Genomic DNA, 27,531 nt, shown 5'->3' with positions numbered 1-27,531 from the left:
ATTCCACCAAATTCTAGCTTTTCAAAAGTTGTGGTGCCAAAAAATATACAGTGCTTTAGTTTGACAGTGGTTTTGTTTTAAAACCAGAATCAAGCTGAAAATAGCTTTTTAAAGCTAAAATTTGTGCTTATGTATAGTTGTAAAACACTGATAGTGCCCTATTACTATTTTTTGAGAGTGACTATAATACTCTTGTTGATAAGTAAATTTATATACTGAAGAATGAAACTTAAGGTTGTAGTAAAAGTGAAAAAAAAGAAAAAGAACACTGTCTTTTTGATGAAAGCTTTATGGAATAAAATTTGTATTTAATCGGAATGACTACCTAGGACCCTTTTCTGATGTTGAAAGCATGGTGTCTTAATCTAAAGGAAGTAAGTGGAATTGTTAAATCTGTTTTTGTTATTTACCTACTACAACCAACTAGGTTAGTGTATTTGAAATACTTCCGAAATACATTGTTTTTAAAAAACAATGGAACCTATAAAAGAGAGTATGATGCTAGATAGAAATGTTGAAATGACTCATGTTTTTTAAAACTTCCATTTTTGGTTGGCATAAATTTCCTTTAATATTTCTACATTTCCAATAGGATTTAATTTTGAGGTTTAACGTATCAAGCCAGTATTATGTTTTGCAATTTTAGTAATTCTGGATACCAGGTCATTTAAGATGAAAATGGAAATGCAAAATTTACTTAAGAAATTTAATTTTCTTCTTCTGTAACATCTAAGTCTTCATCCTCTTCATCATCATCTTCTGTTTGCTGATCCTTTCTTAGTCGACAGGTCAATACCTGTTAAAAGTTAACGTGTTTTAAAAATCACTAACTTGAAAATATTTTTACATGCCTGGTATTTTTTTTATGCCCTGATAGATAGATAAGGGTACACAGAACAAATATCAGAAAAATGTCCATAAATAATAATCTTTAGTAATGAAAATTCTAAATTATGAATTGTCCTTAAAGGTTTGAAAACAATCACAAAATTTCTTCATTCATGTTATTTGTTTTTGGAGAGGTGTGAAATTAGCCGTTTGAACTCCAGTTGGATATCAGTACTTTGATAATATACTTCCAGAGAAAAGTAAAGTACATTATAAATATTAAAGATATTTAAAGTTAAATAATTCTTAGGTCACAAAAACATGAGACTCCTCAAAGGGATGGCAGAACACAAGGATATTTCAACTAGGCAAAAATATTAAACTTTGAACATAGTGTGATTTAAAATTAATGAGATGAGAATCTGAATTCATGACTTGGCTTTCATTTCTGACTGTTGCCACTTGGGTCATCCTGCTTCACACTTTTCAGAGGGTGACTATGTCTCCCAGGTGACATCTGCAATGTCTGGAGACACCTAATTGTCACGACTGGGAAGGGCATTACTGAGCTCCTGTGGATAGAGGCTGGGAATGCTGCTCAGCATCTGTACAATGTACAGAACAAGACCTCTCACCACCCGCCCCCCGCCCCCTGCCCCAAATCATCTGGCTCAAAGTTACCAGTGCTGAGGTTGAGAAACCTTGGCATTACGTAGTCTAAAGTGTTACACAGATCTTGGCTAAGTTAGGTGATACTATTAGCTCTAAATAGTCAAAATTCTCTATGTACTATATACTATAGATTTATGGAATTAATGTGCAAGGCACTTAGTACTGGAATAATCAAAGTATAATTTGGTTAGGGGGAGAGATGTGTAAGTTAAAAGCAGTAAATAAGTGCTTAGAAGATAAAAACAACATACTAGGTCACATACAACTGAATGCTCAATTTTAAATTCTGAAGGCTAGATATGGAAAAGATCATAGCTTTCTAAATCAGAAGTTGGCAAGCTAAAGCCCAGTTTGTCTTGTTTCTATAAATAAAGTTTTATGACAACATGTTGATTTGTTAATGTATTGTTTGTGGCTGCTCTTGGTTGGGGCAGAGACTACGTGGTTCACATAACCTGGTATTTTCTCTGTGGCCCCTGAGGAAAAAGAGGATATCTCCTACTCTAGATACTAGGTACCTCCGGTTTTCAGGATATAGAAGAAAAGAGAAAACTGATGCTTTACCTAAGGATACATGCTTCTGGATCTATGATAACATTCAGCAAAGGTCCTTTTTAGGTATAATTTCCAGTAAGCCATGCTGCTGCTGCTGCTAAGCCATGCTAGTGGGATTCAAATCCTAGGCAGTTTGATTTCAGAATCTGTGATCTTCACATTCTGTCACTGAACAAATGTAAATTAGCACGCTCCTGTCCCTTCTACCTCTGCTCCCAAATGTTCTGCTTCAGAGTCATGTCTTTCAGATAATAAAAGAAATATCAATAATAGAGCAGAACCTAGTGCAGTTTTACATCATTTTATATAGAAGAGGGGAAGAGCAGGTTATTCAAAATCCTATGATTTAAGGGAAACATTTTTAATACTGAACAATTCAAAAGGCAGTAGCTTATATTCCTTAAAATTACGGTTTCTAGCTCACCTGTCCTGTTCCAGATATACACTTAGCAGACAATGATCTTTGAAGAGGTGACTTCGAATTTGCTCTTACGATATCTAAACGGGATGAGTAATCTTGCGGATACAGAGAATGTCGGAAAACCTGTTGCAATGATAAAAAAATGTTATAAATTAGATACTAAACTGGAAATCTATAAAGTCATGTTCCCTTTAGTTCAGAATTTGTTTAAGCAACTCTGCTCCCCCACCCTTGCCCCGGGGACATTATTTATTTAATTTATTGTAAATTTAAAACAAAAATTTAAAAAATATTTTACGTTGAAAAGATGTAAGCTAAAAAATTCTACTGAACCATGTAAAATGATGATGGGTCCTGAAACAGTCACTTAAGAGATTTTACTTGTGAAACGTGAAAAGTTCCTACCTTCAAAGAGCATGCAAGCCAGTGAGACAATAAGTCACACCTTTGATTCTTTCTGTTCTGCCTATCCTCAACTCAACAGTTTAAATTCACTACAGTGCTGTCCCAGTATATCACAGAAGAGTAAATGGAGCCATTCTATGAAATTCCAATCTCAGTAGCATCTGGAATGTCATTGCTTGTCAGTTCTTTTTCCTGAAAGTAGTAGTTCCAACTATTACTGCACTCTTAAGTTTCCTTATCTTTTATACCACTTTGTAACGTAAAACAGGCAAGTCTATCAAATGTGAATTTCTTCATATTCATTTTCCCCTCAACTCTTCATGCTATTGTTTTGCTTTTTTAAAGCAAGTGTGATTATGATTCCCCACAGTGCATTTTCCCCTTAGCCAAAACTTCAACAAACAAAAGCTTGCTCTTTTTTCTGCTTTTTTTTAAACATTAAAGAAGTACAGCATATAAAAGCAATCAAGGGATGAAACTTAACGAAAGAGGTAAGACTTGTGTTTTAGGGCAATTCAGGTATATTGATAATTAGGTTATTAATAGTTTTACTGAAGACCCAATTATATTTTGGTGCTAGACATGGACCCTGCCATCCTGGTATGGTATCAAAAGTGGATGACTGGAAGAAATACATGTTTGTTAAAACAACATTCTTTGGATTTTCTAGCAAAGATAAAAGTGGGAAATGGAAGATAATATACCACCCTTGGGATAAAAGTCTAAACCAGTTAAATATTAATCTATTGCAAAAGAACATATTTACAGGAATATTTATTGGCAATACTGCATTTTCCAAAGATCTTTTCTAGGAATGAGTCTCAAGATCTGAATATGCTCTAAACTGAATGTACAGAGGTGATCTTTTGAAGGGGAATATGATAGTACTTTTAATGTGAAGAACAAATCAGTTAAGATGGTTTCTGATATAACGATGTAAAATATTAGCTGCTATCTGAATAAATCTGCAGTTCTTGTGTAGTAAGGACTACTACCTAAGAATAGGAAATTCTCTGTCCCTCTCTGCATCTTTTCTCTACTTGTTTCCAAGAGACTTTGTATTTAAAGGGTCCTTCCTCTCCTTGGTAGCTGATGTAACGTTACTTTGGCTTGTCCCACACAGCTCTTCCCCGGACTGCTTTCCTCTCCTTTCCACAAGTTCCGGCATCATAATGCATTATACCTCAGGACCTTTGTACTCTGCCTGAAATTGTAGACAGGGATTCGACACAATCCTCAAACTTCTGATTAAGAAATCATTCTTTGATTCTCCAGACTATTTAGGATCCTCCATCACATACACTCATTCACACAACAGTATGTTATCTATTATTTTTTCCTTCATATTATGAAACATCTTTTTTTAATGCCTGAACTCCTTTTTTACGTTTCTGCTTTTTGACAACTTGGACCAACTCTATAGTGCTGAATCCTCAGCGCTCAGAACAGTGTCGCATATAACAGATGCTCAGTAAACAGTTGACAAATGTACATAGTGTCTCCACAGAGAGAAGCAATGAAGTGTGAAGAAATTAACTTGCTCAATAGTGCCCCATCAGAAAAAGTGGTGAAGTTGATACTCAAAAACTCATCTAGACAGCACTGAGATTTTGAGTGTTTATGGATCTCTCCCACAAGCTACCTAGCTAGCTGGTGAAGAACAGTGTTAAGAGAAGTGGTAAAGGAAACGCTGTGACAGAAGACACCTAGGACCTATGGAATGAGAAAGAAAATCTTTGGGTCCAGGGGGCTTGAGGAAAGTGCATTAAGTCAAGGGTGTTAGAAAATGGAGAATGAAAATACTTGTAATGGGAACTTTAACCTTATAGGGAAAGTAGGGGATCAATTTTAAACCTGCCACTCAATGCAGTGTTTCTTGCAGGAAATAGTTCACGTCACTCACCAAGAATCATGCTTCTGGCAGCGTAGATAGGATAAAAACAGTGTCTGCAGTCAGACTATTGTTTGGCTTCCAGCTATTTTACTAGCTATGGGATCCCCTGGAAAGTTCCTTAACCTCAATGTGCCTCAGTTTTTTCATCCGTAGAAATGAGGACAGTAAGTACTTTTATTAAAATTCATGGTAGGATTAAAATAATACAGTGAAAATGCACAGGTCAGTAGCTGGTTAAAGTAATCACTGTAGAAACATTTGCTGTTTTATAAATTACAGTTAAAAGCTTGATGATTATTTTTTTAAAAAATAGGATGTAAAAAATGAAAATTAAGAAATCTTAGCTTTAGTAGGGAATAGAAACCATTCTATTAAAAAATAGTAACAGAAATATGATTGTGTATGCTTTACTGAGGTAAAAGTGAGATCAGATTTTGGCACTGGAAAACATACTAAAACATGTACTTCATTTTGGCCAAGCTGTATAGTCTGGTTTTACTGAATTCACATTTCTTGAAACCAGTGGAGTAGTGGGAAGTGAAGCCTTGGGGGATCTCGATAGATATTTTACTTAAAAAATAAATGGATCCTTGAAAATTATGGAATTAACTAATATAATTAAAAAATTTTGGCTATATCTTGAGAATACATGGCTGTTCTCACTTCTACTGTAGAGCTATATGGACAAAGTACATCTTGAATATTTAAGAGTTAATATTTGCATTTAACTATCAATACAAAGGAAGCCTGGAGAATCCCATACATAGGAGCCTGGCAGGCTACAGTCCATGGGGTCACAAAGAGTCGAACACGACTGAGTGAAACACCCCCCCCCGCCCCCCATCTATATACAAATCTACACATTTCATAGGTTACAGATTAAGTCTCACAAAGCTAGTTGGAAGCCAGATTCTGCTCTTCTACTAGCTAAGTGGTCAAGGGCAAGTTACGTGACTTAAAGCCTCTACATCTGCTGCTTTAGTTGTAAATGAATGATCACAGCAGCTGAGTTACAGGAGTGAGAGAAAACGCATGTGAAGCTTTCGGTGTTGTGCGTGGCATAGACACTCAAATTTTGGCTTAAATCAATACATAGTATTTTTAACACAAGTGACTTACACCATTAGTCAAAATGATACCTTATTTCACATTATGGCTTTGTTTCTATGTTTTACTAGATATTCTTCGAACTTAACTATGGTTAATTTGAAAAGTTAACTAGAAAGTCATAAAGGTTCAGCTATTTGGAACTGCATACAATGACATCTAAACCACAAAGTGTAATTTAAGACATTTTTACCCACACTAGGATGGTTTCTTTTAAATATTTCCATATCAGTAGAAGAACTGAGCTTAGAGAGACATAGTCCTACCTCTAAATCTTCTTCTTCATCAATCTTTTGTATATTTTGGTAGGCAGCAGTGTAGACCTCTAAAGCTTTGCCGTGAAATAACATTTCAATAGTGATAAATTCTGAAAATATAGTCTGAAAAAACAAGGATTTGAATTTAAACAAATTGCTTCGTGAATTTAGTAGAGTTATTCTCTAGTATAGTCTTGACATTTTATTGAATACAGAGGTTTTTCAACAGGGAAAATGAAGTACACATGATAATTGGAATAAAAATAGCTGCAAATATCTTTTGCAGCAAAACTTTAAAATTACACAAAATATTTAGTATCTTATTATTTACTTCCACTTTTAAGTATGTTCTTCTATTAGGTATTTACGTTTAAAAAAGATGTTTGTCAGTACATCACTAAAATGTCACTATTAGCTAAAGAAGTTCAGTTCTGAACCTGTTTTTTTAGCAACTCCAACTGGTGTTTAAAAGAATGGTTTTAGGCAAGAATTCCATCCTAACATATTTATATGTTGCTTGTATTCTCCAGCCACAATTCCTACTCCAGAAAACAGCAGGATACATTTGCATAGAGCTTTCCAGTTTACAAATGTATGACATGCTCAGTATTGCTCATAGCTACAATGTTAAGACTTGGGTCTGATTCTTCAAGGTCATAGCTCCTGCTCATTGTACTATGCTGTTCTCACTGGACTCAATTATTTCCTTTGCAAATACACTGCAGGTAAACTCTTACCAGCAAGATGGTGACAGCTTTTGGTCAGGAAGGCTATGAGAAAAGAGAATGAATGAGGATGTGCACGTTGATCTAAGCAGGGGTGAGAGAACTGGTAGGCAGGGAAAGTATGTAAGCCAGATATGTTTTCAATAAAATAGGATCTCATCCTTCTATCATCTTGTCTCTTATCAAAATAAAATTGGAGCATTAACGTAGAGAAGTGGAGAGAATAAGAATAGGATAGAAAATACTCAAGCATTGTCCTTAAAGGGGCAGTATAGATGAAATGGGTTAGGCTCAAAAGCAATAGTCAAATACTCATTTTCCTTCATTTCTGCTCTCCTGTCTTAACCATCCAGATAGGAGTGGTCCTGCACCCTGGAAGACAGCCATACAGCTTATCTTGTAGTATCATATTTAGAAATAATTTTCCTCAAATAAATACACCTTTCAATGATCACATGTAATCTGCTAATCTGGAATGGGTCAGTATGGTTAAGAGATGGGCATTCAAGGAGTTTAGTTTCCCCCCTTTTCAATTTTATTTTGTTTGACAAGAATGCCATTTGGGTGGGTACTTCAATTTTATTGGTGGGGGGTGGGGGAGTTAATGGAATTCTCTACGCATTGGCAAGTATTCTGTAAAGCAGGTAGCACAGTAGTTAAAAATAGGGGCTCTGGATTAAGATAAACCTGATTTCAAATCAGGGGTTCTCAGATGGCATTAGTGGTAAAGAACTCGCCTGCCAATGCAGGAGACATAAGAGATGCAGGTTCAATTCCTGGATAGGGAAGATCATGGAGGAGGGCACGACAATCCACTCCAGTATTCTTGTCTGAAGAATCCCATGGACAGGAACCTGGCGATCTAGGTCCATGGGGTAGCAGAGTCGAACATGACTGAAGGGACTTAGCATGAGTTCAAATCAAGACTGAAACAAATCAGCTGTGTAATATTCAGCACTTTATCTGTTCTTTTTCCTTAATTTCAAAATCATAGGTTTTGCCTTAAGGATTAAATGTAGTCCAAGAAAAAGTATAGTATGGCTACTGGCTTAGAGTTAAGTGCTCAGCACAAGTTAGCTAATTTTATTGCTAAAGCAAGCCAGATAAATGAGAAACTGTTCCTTATGTAACATTAAAACCTCCATCCTGGTTTAACTGGAAAGCAGAATATTTAACAAGAGTCATTAAAAGTCTTGTTAATAATTTTTACAAATAAAGGTACAATGACAGCTCTCCAGAGTAAAGGCTATTCACTGAATGATTTCAGGGGAACTTTGTATTTATTTGAAAATAATAAATTTAGACATAGCTGCCTCAGACCACATGTAAAATACAACTGCATAAGCTATTTAAATATTTAAAATACTAAAAAAATCATACAAAGACTAGAAGAAAATACAGCAAATAGTTATATAATCTTGGGGATGAATACTTCTTTCTAAACATGACACTAAGGCAGAAAAAGAAGACTAATAGATCTGGCAGCAAAAATAAGACCGTAAGGTGGCAAAAACATACCATAAGCAACAAAATGGGAAAATATATTTCAACATATCTTCTCTTTAATATAATGGGTTAATCTTCTCAGTCTGAAGAGTTTTTTAAAAATTAACCAAAAATGCCAACACAGTAAAAATATAAGCTAAGGTCAAGTGAGAGTAATTTAGTGTCATTAAATGTATGAAAAAACACTCTTCCTCAACAGTGCTAACTGCAAATTAAGACGATACTGACTTTTCACTATCAGATTGGGTACTATTAAAAATACTACTACTCAACATTGTTACACTGGGTGCTTGTGTAATGTTCTGCAGAAATGTAAACTAGTCAAAAGATTTGTGGACAGAAGTTAAAAATAGCTATCCAAATTGAAAGTGTGTATGCTCTTTGAACAAGAATGCTACTTCCAGTAATTTATCCCCCCCAAAACAACTGAACCAGCAAAAAGGCCGATGTTTAATGATGCAATGAGATCTATAATAGCAAAAATAATCTAGATGTCTATCAACAGGTGATGGTTAAACATGAATATATCCATATAGCTATACTATTCTCCATACAGTACAGCAAAATACTATACAGGGATATAAAAAAGGACAATATGGATCTTTCTTAGCACAAATATATCCATTATATATTAAATTTAAAATGATGCTACATATAGTGTGGTCCCACTTAAATATAACTCTATAGGGGTAACAATATTGCCTTTTTCATAAGACACTGTGAGGAGGAAATGAGTTTATCCACATAAAATGCTTAGAATGTGTGGCATAGTTAATGTCTTAAGAAATATTTGTTGTTGTCATTCTCCTTAGCATATTTCTTGTGTATGTTTCATAGAAAAAAATTCTAGAAGGATATAAACCAAGATGCTGATTATTTCTCAGTAGGGAATTATGTTTTCTTCCACAATTTTATGAAAACTTATGGTCATTTTATATTTATAAGAAAAATAAAGCTGATAAAAACTAAATCTTGAAGCAGATTCTTGTTCACATCAGCTACTTTACCAATACTGAACTGCTATCCCTATCTGTCACTGGAATGACTCCTGATCAAGATCCTTTTCATAGGTCAGAAAATTCCCTTGACAACATATAACTGATGACTTTTCCTATTACATGGGAAACAAATAGAACTGTGAGTTTTCTTTCACATTCTGTACAACTAACTAAGTTCATAGCAACTTCTCTCAGAAAGACAAACACTTTGTAAGGTTTGTATGAAGTCTTTTACTTACCAAGAATTGTGCTACCTTACTAATTAATGCTGCTAAAATTCAGATGGACGTGGTGATAAACCCCACCTCATAATTAATACATTATGAGCAGTGTTCACTATTGTCAATCATTTCTACCCTCAGGGAGATTTAAGCACCCAGAAGTTCTGCTTCCATCTGTAACAGTTGCCTGAAAACAGGTAACAATAAGAACATTCTTAAAAAAAAAAAGAATGTTCTGTGTCTGTTTCTCCCAAAATATGAGTGGCAATAGTGATTTTTTCCAAGAATTTGTCTCATAAATAGAAGTGTTTGTCAGACAAGCTAACATCAACATAGCAGTACCTGAATACTGTTTTTATCAGAAATAAGGGTGTGGTAAAGTAACCCTTTTTATCTGATTTTTAAGGCTTTTGGGTGTAGGATTTGTGCATCCTTCTTTATCATAAAACATCTCAAATGAGGCTTAACTTTGAAAAGGAACAATTTGACAGATAAGGAAGAAAGATACAGAGAATGGAGATTCATAATCCTAACAGATTGGACTTGATTCCTGGAACTCATAATTCTGGGATTTTGATAGAGTTTGTATTAAAAGTGTACATTTTCACAGATGACATGATCTTATATATAGAAAATCCAAAGGAATGTGCAAGAAACTGACAGAGCTAATAAAAGACTTCTGCAGGGTTGTAAGATATAAGGTTAGTACACAAAAATCTATTGTATTTCTGTGTGTTTGCAATGCACAACTGAAATGAAATGAACAATTCCATTTATAGTAGCATCAATAATTATGAAATACTGAGGAAACAGCTTAACATACATTATTAAAATAAATTAAGGATGCTTTAACTAAATGGAAAAACAGCCCATGTTTCATGGATTAGAAGAGTTCATCTTCAGAAGGCAGTACTACCCAAACTGATCCTCAGATTTGATGCAATCCCTGTCAGAATTTCGGGGGCTCAGACGGTATCTGCTTGCAGTGCAGGAGATCTGGGTTCAGTTCTTTGGAGAAGGGAGTGGCTATGCACCCCAGTATTCTTGCCTAGAGAATCCCATGGACAGGGGAGTCTGTCGGGCAGCAGTCCATGGGGTCGCAAAGAGGACATGGCTGAGTGACCATGCACGCACATGCGCACGCTGTCAGAATCCCAGCTGACCTGGAGAAGCTGATAAGCTGATTCCCAAATTCATACCAAACTACGACAGATTCAGAATAATCAAAAGAATCTTAAAAAGGAACAAAATAGAGAATTTATACATCCCGATTTTAAAACTTACTACAAAGCACTGTTAAAACAGTATGGCACTGGAATAAGAAGAAGGAAATGGCAAACTACTCCACTATTCTTGTCTAGGAAATCTCATGGACTGAGGAGCTTGGTAGGCTACAGTCCATGGGCTCGCAAGAGTCAGATATGTTAGTGACTAAACCACCACCATACCTCAATAAAAGAGAAAGGAAGTTCAGAAACAAAACACATCAACTAACTTTCAACAAGAGTGCGAGGACTTAAACAGTCTCTTCAACATATCGTGCTGGAACAACTGCACTGACAGATGGAAAAGAATGGGGTTTACCTTTCAGTTCACGTAATACATAAAAATTAACTCTAACGGATCAAAGGCTTAATAGTGAAAACTATAACAGTGTTAGAAGAAAACCAGGATAAATCTTTATAATCTCGGATTTGGAAATGGATTCTTAGATAATGACACAGTCCACAGAATTCTACACAGAGTGGGTAGCCTTTCCCTTCTCCAGGGGATCTTCCCAACCCAGGGATCGAACACAGGTCTCCCACATTGAAGGTGGATTCTTTACCAGCTCAGCCACCAAGGAAGCCCAAGAATACTGGAGTGGGTAGCCTTTCCCTTCTCCAGGGGACTTTCCAGACCCAGGAATCGAACCACGATCTCCTGCATTACAGGTAGATTCTTTGCCAGCTGAGCTATCAGGGAAGCCCAAAGATAAACTGGACTTCATCAAAATTAAAAAGCTTTGTGCTTCAAGGGATACCATCAAGATAGTGAAAAGAACTCACAGAATGGAAGGAAATAACTGCAAAACATTTGATAAAAGATTTGCACACAATATAAAAAGAAGTCTTAAAAATGAAATAAAAAGAAATCCAATTAAAATAATGTGAATAGACATTTTTTTCTCAAGGAAGATATACAAATGGTCATAAACATCAGCAGGAAAATACAAATCAAAACCACAGTAAGATACCATTCTACACTCACTAGGATGGCTGTAAGGAAAAAGTTTGGTGAGCAACAAGTATTGGGGAGGATGCAGAGAAATTGGAAGCCTCATCTAATACTGGTGGGAAAATATACTGGCATAGCCATTTTGGCAGTCTGGCAGTTTCTCACACAATTAAAGATAGAGTCACCTTATGAGCCAGCAATTCAACAGGGTATATGGTTGAACGAAAATGAAAAATGTCTAAGAGAAATGAAAATATATCTCAACAAAAACTTGTACATGAATGTTTCTATCATTAATAATGATAGCGAAAAGGTGGAATATGGTAATATCCATACAATGGAATATTATTCCACCATACAAAGGAATGAGATAGGTATTGATACATGTTACACCACAGATAAAACTTGAAAGCATGCTAAGTGAAAGAAACCAGTTATGAAAACCATGTATATTATGATTCCATTCATATGAAAGTACATTCAGAACAGCCAAGTCCAAAGAGACATGAGATTGGTGATAGTTGCTTAGGCCGTGGGTGGGGGCTGTGGGAGCAGGGAGGTAAAAGCTAAAGTGTACTAGGCCTCACTCTGAGATGACAAGAATGTTCTCAAACTGAGTGGTTATGGTCGTAGATACCTGAACATATTAGAAAATGCTGAGCTGTATGGTGAATTGTATGGTATATGAATTCTCTCTCCTTTTTTCCCGTTTCCTCCTGTTTTTTCTTTTTTTGTGTGACTGCCACAAGACCTCCCTCTTGTAGGGGCGTGAGACCGCAGGCAGAGAGCGCGGAAGCAGGGTCTCCCCCGTGCACCCTCCACTGGCAGTGCCTCACTCCCTGTCCTGCTGCTTCAGGAGATCCCAGCGTGCAGTCGGGAATTCTACACTCACTGTCTCTGCTCCAGTTTTGTAACTGGTGGTGCTCATGGGATTATAAACCGCCTGTAGAGTTAGCCAGCATGCAAGAAGAAGAACATGGAAGTGAGCCCAAAGATCAAAGATTGCCACATGTAAAAGAAGTGTGCAGGCATGAAGAACAGCGGTAGGGTGAGGAATCAGGCTCCCAGGTCAGTAAAGAAGCCGTTAGGGGGCAATGAATCAGGCATATCTCACAAGTCTCCAATCTCCTTTTTTAGATTAAAGCTAATTATTTCAACCTTCTTTCCCTTCTCCCTCAATTTAAGAGAGGATGCCGGCAGTTACGTTACGCCCTGCCAGTGCTCCCCCATATCGGCAAAAGGGTTATCTCAGGACAGCCTCCTATGGAGCTCTTCCTGAGCAGTGATCTACATTACACTCTGAGTGCTGAACTGACAGGCTTACTTTTTTTCTTCGACCTTCAGGACCAAAGTAGAGACCTTTGAGCCTGACTACTGGAAAAAATCAAAGTTCTGGAATCCTATGAAACTATGATAGGAAATTAAAAAATATAAAAGGACAAATAAATGTTTCATTGACTGCAGAGAGGAATGGTACAACTAAGTGGCAGATAATGCTGACTTTATTGATAAGGGCATAACTTTTGAAAGAAGGATAACTTGTTAGTAAGTTATGAAAATAACAAAAAATACTTCTCTTTAGAAGCTGTTCCAGGAGAATTGCAGTGAGTGAAAAGGCATCCTTAGATGACTTGTTTTAAAGGACACAACATGGTCATAAGTAATCCTCCAAATCTTTCCAAAATATTGATGAAAAAGTCACTGAAGACCGTCTTTAGGTTTGGGGATTTAGGAGGGAGGGTCTGGAGGGAGGGCATATACATATAATTATGACTGACTTGCATTGTTGTATGGTAGAAACCAATACAACATTGTAAAGTAATTATCCTCCAATTAAAAAAAATACCATCTCAAGTCCAGGAACCTGAATGTCTACTGATGTGTTACAATAAAATAAGGCTATTCTTCCTGTGACACTAAATTACGGTGGATGCAAGTTTATGTGGTTAGCTACTCTTATTTATTCGATAATGTAGGAATTAGAAAGCTACAAGCCAAAACAATTAGTAATAGTGTTAGGGGAAGCACACTGACTGAAACTGCCCACCCTGGCCAGGCACCATAGTAACCATCGGCAGGAGTTGTTTTATGACAGGAGGTCCTGGTAAGGAACAAGGAACTAATAAGCCACCACCAACTGGAAGAGTTCAGGAAAAGACAAAAGGAGACACCCCATGTCCGACTACCTCCCAGAATCCTTCTCTCTGGCATCCATCTCGGCTGAACAAGGCATGCTCCACAAGGGAGGTCTCTGAGTCCGAATAAAAAAGACAACCCGGAAACTAATCCCATCACCATAAAACGTGAGACTGCAAGCCATATGACAGAGCTGTTCTCCTGGGTTCCCTTACCCTGCTGCTCTCCACCAGGGCGCCCCTTCCAATAAAATCTCTTGCTTCAGCATGTGTCTTCTCAGACAGTTCTTTTCCGAGTGTTAGACAAGAGCCCAGTTTCAGGCCCTGAAAGGGGTCCCCCTTCCTGCAACAATGCTGTATAGTCATGGAAAGCACAGGTTTTTAAAATATATAATAGGCTTATAGTTCAGACTTTGAACTGTGGGCTGTGATACTGCCTTATATCTCTGCTTAATCACCTCACTTTCATGGTAATATCCATACAATGGAATATTATTCCACCATTAAAATGAAATAGATACTGGTACGTAGTATACATAGATGCTACACTATGGGGTTGCTGTAAAGATTAAAAGGTAATTTATGTAAAGTGCCTGGACTAGTGTAGTACCTGATACATAAAAACATAATAGACTTTATTTTTCTGTGGTTAATAGTATTTTTGATAACATCTGAATATCTGGGCTCTGGTTGGGAATGTAGTCCCTTTATATACTGTTGTTTCCATGAGAAAATAACATTTGATATATTTTGTTTATATCTTTCTCACAAAGACTTATGTGCTAAAGAAAATCAGTAATTTAAAATTTTCATAAATTTAAATAAAAAATTAATTTAGAATACATATTTTGAACCTTAATAGTTATTTAGTTGTTACCTTTATATCCTTTATTTTCTGCTTTTCGAAATTGTCAATAGTTTCCTCCAGGTGACGAGTTGTTCGGGTAGCATCCATTGTAGCTCTCTGTAATTCAGTTTCTGCCTACAGAGGTATTCCCCAACCAAAGATACAAAAAACAAAAATCGTCAGAATCCATTTTATTGAGTCTTTCTGTAAATGCTACCTTTGTAAATACAGTGTTGGCTTTTTGTAAATGCAGTACTGTAAATGCATTTGTAAGTGCAAGACTGGCTTTTTGCCATAACAGTGTAAATCACTCAAAAATACATATTACCACATAAAATAAAGCGATCTATATTATAAACACAGCAGAATAAAAAGCTTTAAATATATCAGATTATATGATTCATGATCTCAAAACAAAATTCCTTCCCTTTCTTTATACAAACCATTTCTTTTCCTGCTATCATCCTTGTTTGATTTACTGTAAAACTATTTTCTATATTTTCTACTGCTTTCCCATATTTCCAGTCTCTGCCATTTATTACCCTCTCCTTTTCCTCTCACTCTCTCTCCCCTTTAACCCTTTGTCCTGCCAAAAGACCTGTGACTTAAGTATTTTCAATCTTCTAGTTCTCCAAATGCATGAAATGTTTCTACTGCTATAATATCCTAATCAGGTAGAGTAGAATATACATGTAAAGAAGGCTGAGCACCAAAGAATTGATGCTTTCGAACTGTGGTGCTAGAGAAGACTCTTGAGAGTCCCTTGGACTGCAAGGAGATCAAACCAGTCAATCCTGAAGGAAATCAACCCTGAATCTTCATTGGAAGGACTGGTGCTGAAACTGCAATCCTTTCGCTACCTGATGTGAACAGCCTGATTGGAAAAGACTAATGCTGGCAAAGATTAAGGGCAAGAGGAGAGGGCTTGACAGAGGATGAGATGGTCGGATAGCATCACTGACCCATGGACATGAGTCTAAGCAAACTTCAGTAGATAGTGAAGGACAGGGAAGCCTGGTGTGCTGCAGTCCATGGGGTCACAGAGAGTTGGACATGACTGAGTGACTGAACAACAACATAGAATATACACTACAAATGTTTATTTCAGTATGAATATTCTTATAAGCTAGTAATATTGCACTATTACTACTTAATGCTTATTACAAAATATATATATACAGATATACCAATAACTAATAAATTAGACGGAAAGTCTAATGTTTCACTTCAAAGTACTCATACTGTTTAGATTCACACTGTACAGTCAGTAATGGCAGCCACTAGCAACCAGCTATTTACATTTGAATTAATTAAAATTAAACAGTTGGTTATTCTAGTTGCCATTTCATGAGCTCAACAGCCACATATATAGCTAGTGGCATGTATTTCTCTTTAAAATATCTCTTCCTTAATGACAACAGTTTTCCAAAAAAATTTAAAACTTTTTGTTGAATAAAACATGTTTTAAAAACATGGCCCAATTTTCTGATTAAGTTCTAATAATGTTTTGTTTCCTATGCTAGTATTATATTCACTTAAAAGTATCACATATCATTTTAATAATTATTGCATGGAAAAAATCTGCAGTTGTAAGTAAAGTTTTGTGACACATAATATTATACCATTTACACTTGCTTTCTTTTTTAAGAAAATATATAAATGAAAATAAAATAAAAGGGTTTACTACAGGGATCCATCTCTTGACACATCACTTTATTACCCACCTGCGACTGAAATTTTTCATAAAGGAAAAATAGCTTTAAAGTAGAACAATTTATTCCAATAAATTAAAATCATATGCTCTGACAGAATTATATCCTTTTGCAATCAGACTATACATTAATTGTAACTTATATTGATTATATACTCTTAAAACTAGGTTAATTCAGATATACAATTTCAAGAAACTAAGCTTTAAAACGTATTCATATATATCTGTGTGTGTACATTTGCTATAGAGGGTGTAAAGTTTTCCTGCATAATTTTACATGCAAACTTTTACTCATAACCAGTAATCAGAAACACTTCACTTTATTACTGGGCTTTGGATTTTTTAAAATAACTATCACAGGATTTATTATTTTGAAAAACTTTCTAGATGTTATGATGTGTATTAACCTTTTACTAATGAAAATACTCAGAGTATTTTTCTAATACAGTTCAATACATGTGACTCATGAAATTCTTTACCATGACTACTTAATTTTGACAGGTGTTTTCCTTTCCCATTTTTTGACAGTTTCATTTTAAAATTTGGAAGGGTAGGTTGAGTTGGTTAAACTAGGAAAGAGTAGGAAGCAGAAGCCACAGCTGGAACATCTGTATGTTAATCTCTTACCACCTTCCAGCAACTATTTTTCATTCCTTTAAGTTTCAAATCCTTTCACTCCAGCATAGACACTTGCCCAAAGTTACCCAGCTATTTTTAGCAAAGTGGATACAGATCTGTATTCCTTCCTTTTGTTGAAAATTCTTCAAAATCATATAATGTACTAATTTGGTAGGAGATACTTTTGATTAAAATATTACAATGCTTTATGAATAAGGCTATCAGTGTATTTGATGAAATTGGTCTGAGTGCAAAATGGCCTATAAAAGAGTGAGCCAGATTGGTGTTTTTCAAACTGTGCTGCAGGAAACTTTTCAGAAGCTACCAGGGGCCTTGGGAGGGGTCCAGGTAGTGCACTAGGATTCTTCTTCACCGCAGCCTCTTATACCTCTTTACTTTACATATCGAACTTTAACATGTTTCTTTTTAATAATGAGAAGAATTTTAAGGGTCATCCTGGTAAATATTCTCTGATGCTATGACTGAGTATTTTTATATTTATAGTGGATGCATTTATATGTAGACTGTCCTTTATTTTCTAGTATCAGGTTGTCAAACTCATGAGAAATAAGAAAGCATGGGGAAAGGAGGCAGCAGGGTAAGCTGAAAGTGAAGTGAAAGTCGCTCAGTCGTGTCTGACTCTTTGCGCCCCCATGGACTATACAGTCCACGGAATTCTCCAGGCCAGAATACTGGAGTGGGTAGCCTTTCCTTCTCCAGGGGATCTTCCCCACCCAGGGGTCCTTCCCCACCCAGGGGTCAAATCCAGGTTCCCTGGATCAAACCCAGGTCTCCCACATTGCAGGCGGACTCTTTACCAGCTGAGCCACCAGGAAAGCCCCACAGTAAGTTAGTACTTTCTCTACAATTGTACCTATCCCAGCTGCTTACAATTAGTCAGGTGCTATTTTTCTTTTTTTTGTGTAGTTTTGAATAGGCACATTCTAAGTTTCAGAAATAATCATTCTTAACAGAACAGCCTTGTAACAGTAGACAAGCCTATTAAGACTTGCGTCCAGCTGTGAATCTCAATACCTTGGAATATCCTAAGGGTCTTTGGCTGGAAGTTATAACTGCAGTTTCACAAAGTAGTTGTTTTTTTAAGACGAAGGGAATTTCACTGGGGAAAAAAACAGTTTGTTCCTTTTCTCAAATGCAGGGCTGAGAAGGCATTGATATATTAGGATTAATGACAGATCTTTAAGTTACTTTTATAATTAATATTTAGTCATCAATCATTTTTAATGTAAAATATCTTAGAATTTTGTATGTACTCTTTATAAAACATCTATACGTATGAGTGTTTTAAATTTTGAGTATCTATTGTGGAAAACAACACAAGAGGACTGATTTAAGTTGTATATTCTCTTTAAAATTAACTAATTTCCACAGTAAGTATTTTAAATGTCTGTGTTTCTTTTCAAACTTTATATTCATATTCTTTGCACATTTAAAGTATAAATGCATAATTTTCATATATATTTACTTTTTACAGCATACCTTACAGAATATTTTTTTAAAGACCAAAATTCAAAGGATACAATAACATGTCGATCAGATGGGTTTCTCTGACGTGTTCTTTCTAACTGAGTTAACTGTTTAGCTTCTCGATTCCTTGCTGTTAATGTTGCTTTGAGATCATCCTGCAAAAAGGCATTTTTTTTAAAAATAAATATCTCTGATTTAAGAATAAAATACATACTTCTTTGTTTTAAGAATGCAAAAACATTCCCTATTTGATCCAGGCATCATTACCACTGGAATTATTACTATATTACCAGTGTGTGTCTTTGTATGTAAGACTATGTGCATCTGTGTATTTAATATCCTATTAAATAATGACAGAATTGCAGTGCAAAATTATATATATATATACACACACACATATATATATATACACACACACAAAATTTTGATTATGGTGGTAGTTACATGTGTATACACATTTATCAAAACATTTAAAACAGGAGAATTTTACTGCATATAAATTATACCTCAATAAAATTGATTTTAAATACAGAACTTTTGGAATGTAATATCTACCATGGTGACTAGAATTAATACTACTGTACTGCATTTTGAAAGTTGTTAGGAAACTAGGTCTTAAAAGTTCTTATCACAAGGAAAGTTTTTTTTTAACTATGTATTGTGACAGATGTGAACTAGGCTTATTTCATCATTTCACAATATATACAAACATCAAATCGTTATGTTGTACTTCAAGAAAAGAATTTAAAAAACAGCTTCGTCACACTGACTTTTAGTTTGCAAGTTATTGCTTGCTTTAAAACAAATATATGAGAATATTTAGTAAAACAATTTCTGTCCATATATTCTTCATGACTATAAATATTAAATATTTTAAAGTTTCCACAATAAACAAAATAATGCTATGATGCTATAGTAGTATATAAAAATACTTCATTATTTTCAAAGTTCTAAGAAATAATGCTTCAGTGTAATAAGAATCACTGAACACTACTCTGTACCTTTTACTAAGTAAGTAAACTATGGACTGAGGTTCGTGACATTGTACAGGAGACAGGGATCAAGACCATCCCCATGGAAAAGAAATGCAAAAAAGCAAAATGGCTGTCTGGGGAGGCCTTACAAATAGCTGTGAAAAGAAGAGAAGCAAAAAGCAAAGGAGAAAAGGAAAGATATAAGCATCTGAATGCAGAGTTCCAAAAAATAGCAAGAAGAGATAAGAAAGCCTTCCTCAGCAATCAATGCAAAGAAATAGAGGAAAACAACAGAATGCAAAAGACTAGAGATCTCTTCAAGAAAATCAGAGATACCAAGGGAACATTTCATGCAAAGATGGGGTCAATAAAGGACAGAAATGGTATGGACCCAACCGAAGCAGAAGATACTGAAAAGAGGTGGCAAGAATACACAGAAGAACTGTACAAAAAAAGATCTTCACAACCAAGATAATCATGATGGTGTGATCACTGACCTAGAGCCAGACATCCTGGAATGTGAAGTCAAGCGGGCCTTAGAAAGCATCACTACAAACAAAGCTAGTGGAGATGATGGAATTCCAGCTGAGCTCTTTCAAATCCTGAAAGATGACGCTGTGAAAGTGCTGCATTCAATATGCCAGCAAATTTGGAAAACTCAGCAGTGGCCACAGGACTGGAAAAAGTCAGTTTTCATTCCAATCCCAAAGAGAGGCAAGGCCAAAGAATGCTCAAACTACCGCACAACTGCACTCATCTCAGACACTAGTAAAGTAATGCTCAAAACTCTCCAAGCTAGGCTTCAGCAATACGTGAATCATAAACTTCCAGATGTTCTAGCTGGTTTTAGAAAAGGCAGAGGAACCAGAGATCAAATTGCCAACATCTGTTGGATCATGGAAAAAGCAAGAGAGTTCCAGAAAAACATCTATTTCTGTTTTATTGACTATTCCAAAGACTTTGACTGTGTGGATCCCAAGAAACTGTGGAAAATTCTTAAAGAGATGGGAATACCAGACCACCTGACCTGCCTCTTGAGAAACCTATATGCAAGTCAAGAAGCAACAGTTAGAACTGGACATGGAACAACAGACTGGTTCCAAATAGGAAAAGGAGTACGTCAAGGCTGTATATTGTCACCCTGCTTATTTAACTTCTATGCAGAGAACATCATGAGAAACGCTGGATTGGAAGAAGCACAAGCTGGAATCAAGATTGCCGGGAGAAATATCAATAACCTCAGATATGCAGATGACACCACCCTTATGGCAGAGAGTGAAGAGGAACTAAAAAGCCTCTTGATGAAAGTGAAAGAGGAGAGTGAAAAAGTTGGCTTAAAGCTCAACATTCAGAAAACGAAGATCATGGCATCTGGTCCCATCACTTCATAGGAAATAGATGGGGAAACAGTGGAAACAGTGTCAGACTTTATTTTTTTGGGCTCCAAAATCACTGCAGATGGTGACTGCAGCCATGAAATTAAAAGACGCTTACTCCTTGGAAGAAAAGTTATGAGCAACCTAGATAGTATATTCAAAAGCAGAGACATTACTTTGCGAACAAAAGCCCGTCTAGTCAAGGCTATGGTTTTTCCTGTGGTCATGTATGGATGTGAGAGTTGGACTGTGAAGAAAGCTGAGCGCCGAAGAATTGATGCTTTTGAACTGTGGTGTTGGAAAAGACTCTTGAGAGTTCCTTGGACTGCAAGGAGATCCAACCAGTCCATTCTGAAGGAGATCAGCCCTGGGTGTTCTTTGGAAGGAATGATGCTAAAGCTGAAACTCCAATACTTTGGCCACATCATGTTAAGAGTTGACTCATTGGAAAAGACTCTGATGCTGGGAGGGATTGGGGGCAGGAGGAGAAGGGGACGACAGAGGATGAGATGGCTGGATGGCATCACCGACTCGATGGACATGACTTTAAGCGAACTCCGGCAGTTGGTGATGGACAGTGAGGCCATGCTGCAATTCATGGGGTGGCAAAGAGTTGGACACGACTGAGCGACTGAACTGAACTAATTGTTAGTCGCTCAGTCGTGCCCGACTCTTTGTGATCCCATGGACTGCAGCCCTCCAGTGCAGAAAATCTCTGTCCATGAGATTTTCCAGGCAAGGATACTGGAATGGGTTGCCAGTTCCTTCTCCAGGGCATCTTCCCAACCCAGGGATCAAACCCGGTTCTCCTGCACTGCAGGCAGATTCTTTACCAACTGAGCTACAAGGGAAGCCCCCGCTAAAAGGACAGTTATTGGAAACCTTGTATGTTTTGCCAGAATACCTAATAATAATAGAAAAAAATGAATTTACTTACTCGCTTCATTTTTACAATGGTTCCATAAGCTTTCAAAGGTTCAACTACTTTGGCTTCAAGTCTTTCAACCTATTGAGAATTATTATAAAATATAACTGGAAAGAAACATAGACATATCAAAATTTAAATTGTGAAATAAAACCTATGCTGTCTAACCGGACCATAATCACTATACTGATTAACATTTGAAATTTTTAAAATTTCAGTAACATTTATAAGTAAAAATATAATCTCTGGAAATTGGTAAGACTCAGAATCTAAACTCAAATACATTAAAAACTGTGAAGGTGTGCAGTAGCAATCAGAGCTTTGGTAAGTTTTAAGACATCTCAAATTTTATTGCAGCTATACTTTCAGTGTGTTTAACACCTGAATGGACATTTTACATACATTATATCTGAAACATAACAGCCCAACCTTCCAGATAAAGAAATTGAAGCTGAAAAATATAGCATACTGGAAACATTTAAAACAACTGAATCATCAAAAGAAAAAAAGCCTAGAGACCACTGTGTTATTGGTAATTTTTTTTCTGGGAAGACATTTGTAAATTGTCAAAGCTTAAAGAACAAGATAAATGGTCTCAGTGTTCCTGAGCTGTCAAACTATGTGGTCAATCTCTCTTTTATGTAGAATGAAACAGTTTTCCTAAACATTGCAATATTTATCAGATTTTGAGTAATTTCTCCTTTTACTAATAGCACTAGTGGAAGGCACTAAAGAAATGAATTTTTTTTTTCAAGGGAGGTATATAGCTATTTATATAAATATAAGAAAAACAATTCCTGGACCTTAAAATTTTCTTTTTCAGGATAGGTAATACACGATGACATATATTTAATTGTTTAAAATGAACATGTATTACTGTTGTAGCAGGAAAAAAGCTTTATTTTGCTGATACATGTTTTTATAATCAGTGAGTATATATCACTTTGTAATGATTTTTGTTTAGTTTCTATAAACAGAATGTATATGAATACTTCATTTTCAAAGATTTTAGGAAAATAGAGATCAAGTTCTCACTAAGCATTTAAATATTAGGAATCCTAAAAATAAATCCATGAATATTCAGGATTATTTATTCCATTTCAAATAATCCATACACTGGTTATTCAGTGTAAAGATTAGCTAAATCTTTTTCTGTTCTCCTTTTTGTAGCCTACCTTTTTGTTCATTGTTCTTTAGCACCTCCACCATTTGGTAAGCAAGGGAAATAAAAAGGAGAACACATGTAAATCAATTCACTTTGCTATTCAATAAATAGCATAAAGATTTTCTAGCAAGGGGCACTGGAATTATTGGTTAAAGTAGGATTTTAGGATTATCTGTGAGTATAAACTACCTATGAAACAGTCAAGTTCCCAGTTACATATAACTGAAAGTTTGTTTATTACACACAAAACATCATATGAGAAGAACCCACCGTTTTCCCCCAAAGTAAGTAATATTCAAATTTCTGTATCATTAGCAGTTATAGCTTCAAGGATCATTATCTTCTTTTTGATTTCAAGGTTTTTTTTTTTTTTTGATAATTGAAATTTGTTTTAGGCTTTTAAAAAGGACCAAAGGCACAAAAGAAGTAATACAGCTCAAAAACTGGGCAACTTCTGACAAGTTAAAAGTTAAAGTGAAAACTTCTGACCTGAGTCTTGAACCTTCAAATAAATACACGTGAAAGTGCTAACGAGGTATTAAAAGTAATGGGCTGGGCTTTCCTGGTGGCACAGTGGATAGATAGGTGTCCAGGCGCCAATGCAGGGGACACGGATTCGATCCCTGGAGTGGGAAGATCCCACACACAGCGGAACTACTAAGCCCACGTGCCAGCAACCACTGAGGCCGCCTGCTACAACTACTGAAGCTCTTGGGCCTAGAGCCCCACCTCTGCGACAAGAGAAGCTACAGCAACAAGCCCGGCCGCTGCAAGGAAGAGTAGCCTTCCTGGCCCCAACTAGAGAAACCCCAGGGAGCAATGAAGACCCAGCGCAGACAAAAATAAATAAGTAAATAAAATTTTAAAAAGTAAATGGGATTTAACATTTAAACAATTACAACGCCATCGCTTCCCACCTATCCTTTCTGGGTGGGGTGGTTCAGTTCAGTTCGGGGAACTTCACAAAATTTCATTGTTGATTGTAAAAGAAATCAGTGCACTTTTCCCGCCCCCCGCTCCTCTCAATGAAACACAGCTCAACTTTCCAGTGCACGGAAGCAGCAACAAAGATCTCTCGTCCAGTTACTACTTATCCATACACAGTACCACTCCCAATATCTTCCATCTCCAGATACACTACTTTAAAATATACCTACCTGCATACAAGACACAAGCCATTGCTCCTTCTGTTGCCTCGGGTACTATGTTTACTATCCCCTGTAAACAGCCACCCCTTTGGCTAAAAGCTGGCATATGAGGTGGGGAAATTCAGGACTTCAAGACACCCTAGAGGTTAGTTTGAAAACGGTAAAAATTACAGGAAGCTTCCCTTTAATAAGACTCACACAGTGCTACCGACATGACAATGCACGTTTATCATCAAGTGTGTGATCGCCACTGCAGCTGGGTAGATTACAGGTCTTCACGGCTCCGTCCACCACTTCAGGGCTCACTCATTAACAGGACGCTGTGACCTCATTCCATACCTCGGCTTGTCGATAATCCTGAAGTTTGGCAAACTCGTCCGCAAAGTTTTTCAGGCCCTGCTTTAAATGCGGGGTCTCGGTAGAGGCATACACGTTGATTTCGTTCACCAGGAGGTCCGCTTTGTCTCGCAGTCGGGCGGTTTTCCGCACGTAAGCAGCAAAGATCTGGCACAGCTCTCCGAAATGTTTCTCCACATTGGTGACAGCATCTTGCAGTTGTCTGGTCTGAGCGTCCCTAGAGAGAAAGGAGACACAAAAAAAGGCAAATCATTCTCATCTGATGAGAGGAGATGACTTCATCTTCGCGTTACACGTGATGACGCCAACATTCCCGGGGGGCGCAGTTTGCAGCTTCGCTGGCGCAAACCTTGAAGCAACCCCCGCGTCTCCTCCGGGCCCCCATCCCGGGCCTGGCCTGCACATCCCGCAGTGCAGGCGCCCCGAGCGGCCCCGCTGGATCAGCAGCAGTGCTGGGCCGGCGCCCGGGGACCGTGCTGGGGAGGCGCCGCCGGGGCCCGCCGCGGCCCAGTGTGGTCGGCCCAGAGCGCGGCGGGCGCCGCTCGGAGCCCGATCTGAGGGCCCGAACTCGGTCCGGTGGCTCAAGGAGGAAGGCTCCGCGCCCCGACCCGAGCCCTCGCGTGTGTGTGTATGGTTGGGGGACCCTGGGCCGCTGCGGGCCCCTGCGGCCGTTACCGGTTTTCCAAGCTGCGCCTCAACATGCTGCCTCGCTCACGGCTGGAGACCCCGGGCTGAGACCCAACGACAGGGTCTCGGCGCCCGGACGTGCGGCGGGGCGCGAGAGCCCGCCCCGTGCGCCGCCGCCGCCAAGAGGGCCTCGGAGTTTCCACGGCAACGCGGCGCGCGCCCCCGCGGCCGGCGTCCGGAAGCGCGGGAAGGGCCCGGATGCGGGCACGCGCGGGGCGCGCCCACCCGCGTCCTCTGACCCGCGGCGTCCGCCCTGGCGTCCCCCGCGACCCGCGCCCGGAAGCGCCGGAAGGGCCCTAATGCGGGCACGCGCCGGGCGGACTCCACCCGCGTCTGCTCCGGCGTCCCCTGCGGGCAAACGGTTTGTGGCGCCGGGCCTCTGCCTCTCCTGAGGCGCCTCTGTCCCCACACTGTGGGCCGGGAGCACAGCCGGTCACCCGGTAACGAGGAGGGAGATGAACCGAACGCCGGTGGGGCGGGTTTCGGGTGAGTCGTAGAACCTAAGCTCAGCTTGTCCACGTCTCCGTGTGGAGGCCGAAAGTCCGAAAAGTGTAGGCTCTTGCAAGGAGCAGCGCTTTCCGCCCTGTTCATTTCTTCAGCAAATGTTTACTGAACTTCTTTTGTGGAAAAGAGAATGTTCCACCCTGGGAATAATAATCAATACAAAGATAAGAATCCGCCCCTCACACCCCACCTGCCCTAAAGGGCCTTAAGAGTTTAGTGAAGAGACAGACAGACCTTAGCGATATACCCCGAGATAACAAACTGCGGTGTTGGAGAAGACTCGAGAGTCACTTAAACTGCGAGGAGATTCAATCGGCCCATCCTAAAGGAAATCCGTCCTCAATATTCATTGGAAGGACTGATGCTGAAGCTGAAGCTGATGCTGAAAATCCAGTACTCTGGCCACCTGATGCGAAGAACTGGCTCACTGGGAAAGACCCCTCATGCTGGGAAAGATTGAAGGCGGGAAGAGAAAGGGAGGACAGAGGGTGAGATGGTTGGATGGCATCACCGACTAGATGGACATGAGTGTGAGCAAGCTCAAACTTGGTGATGGACAAGGAAGCCGTGCTGCAGTCCATGGGGTCACAAAGAGTCGGACACAGCTGAATGACGGAACTGAACTGAACAAACAAAACCCCATGTCCTTGGCCTTCGCTTGTGCTCCTCTTCCAAGTAAACACCAGGAGACTAAATCTCGGCTTTCTGTCTTTCAGGAACTCTCCTGTGACAACTTGGACAGGTCCGTCTTGTAGGCAGCGTTAGAGCCCCTTCCAGGGCGGTATATTCCGTTGATTTTGTACTGTCTCCCAGTTTAGAGCTCTTGGACGCAGAAGAAAGGTAATGGTCTTGTAATCCTCAGCAATGTGTTCTGATAAAAGTTCGTTTTGGACAGAGGGATGTCCTCAGTCTTTTGTTACCTTTCTTACAGAACTTGTGTTCTCTCCTGTTATGAAGTATGCCTCTCTTCTCCCCCTGCATTCATTCAGCAAGTTGTCCATTGAATACCTGATGTGTTTCAGATATTATGCCGGCTCTGAGCATGGCATGGTAACTGAAAACCAGAATAACAGAGCCCACAGTCTCCTCCAAGGGACAGACTAATCAAGCAAACAGATACATGTATGTAAGATTGCAACTAAGATTGCACCATAATATTGCAACATGTAAGACTGCAACTGTTGCATCACTCTTTGCTATGTAGCAACTTGCTACAAAGCCTAGTGGCTTACAGCAGTACTTTGGCTAACTCAGAATACTGTGAGTAGGTTGGGTGGTTCTATTTTTGAGTGCTCAGCTGGGCTCTTTCATACCTTTCTGGTCAGCTGGTGGGTCTGCTGGTGGTTGGATGATCTAGGATGGTCTCATGCCCAAGTGTTCTGATGGGAAGGCTGTTAGTAGGGGTGATAGAAACAATGTGTAGGGGCCACTTTTGCAATGTGACACAAGAACTAAGAAAAAGTACAGGACACCAAGCGAGCATATACTGAATATATGAAGTTTGTTTTGAGCTATTGGGGAAAAGGACTACATTGCTAAAATGACACTTGAGCTGAGATCCAAAGATTGGAAAGGGGGTAACTGGGTGAAGAGAGAGAAAAAGACAGTCCAGAGAGAGGATATAGGCAAATACCCACCCCACACCCTTTCCCACTTCTCATTTCAACCTCAACTTCCATGTTTCAGAAAATGGTACCACCCTCCAGCTGACTGTTCAAGTCAAAAACCTAGCAGTCATCCTTTCTTTTCCTCACTGGCAGTTCTCATCTGTTCTACCTCCAAAGCGTATC

The 27,531-nt window shown here is 38.3% G+C and overlaps 1 protein-coding gene across 2 annotated transcripts; it reads right to left on the bottom strand.

Annotated features, from left to right (window-relative positions):
• FAM92A1 (family with sequence similarity 92 member A1) lies at positions 544-25,567 on the bottom strand. 2 transcript variants are annotated; one of them, XM_018058211.1, is made up of 9 exons: positions 25,226-25,567; positions 24,533-24,767; positions 21,893-21,961; positions 18,659-18,760; positions 16,513-16,518; positions 14,819-14,923; positions 6,149-6,262; positions 2,480-2,599; positions 544-796 (listed from the first exon to the last, which is right to left on the bottom strand). In XM_018058211.1, exons 1-9 carry the CDS (start codon positions 25,249-25,251, stop codon positions 707-709), a joined length of 867 nt encoding a protein of 288 aa, XP_017913700.1. In that variant the 5' UTR covers positions 25,252-25,567; the 3' UTR covers positions 544-706. The 2 variants fall into 2 exon arrangements, with proteins under 2 accessions (XP_017913700.1, XP_017913699.1); XM_018058210.1 differs by lacking the exon at positions 6,149-6,262 and having other exon boundaries at positions 25,226-25,472.

Source organism: Capra hircus, chromosome 14 (assembly GCF_001704415.2).
Source record: "Capra hircus breed San Clemente chromosome 14, ASM170441v1, whole genome shotgun sequence".
NCBI lineage: Eukaryota > Metazoa > Chordata > Mammalia > Artiodactyla > Bovidae > Capra > Capra hircus.
The sequence above is the reverse complement of the archived record's forward strand: the minus strand, read 5'-3'. Positions and strand labels throughout refer to the sequence as shown.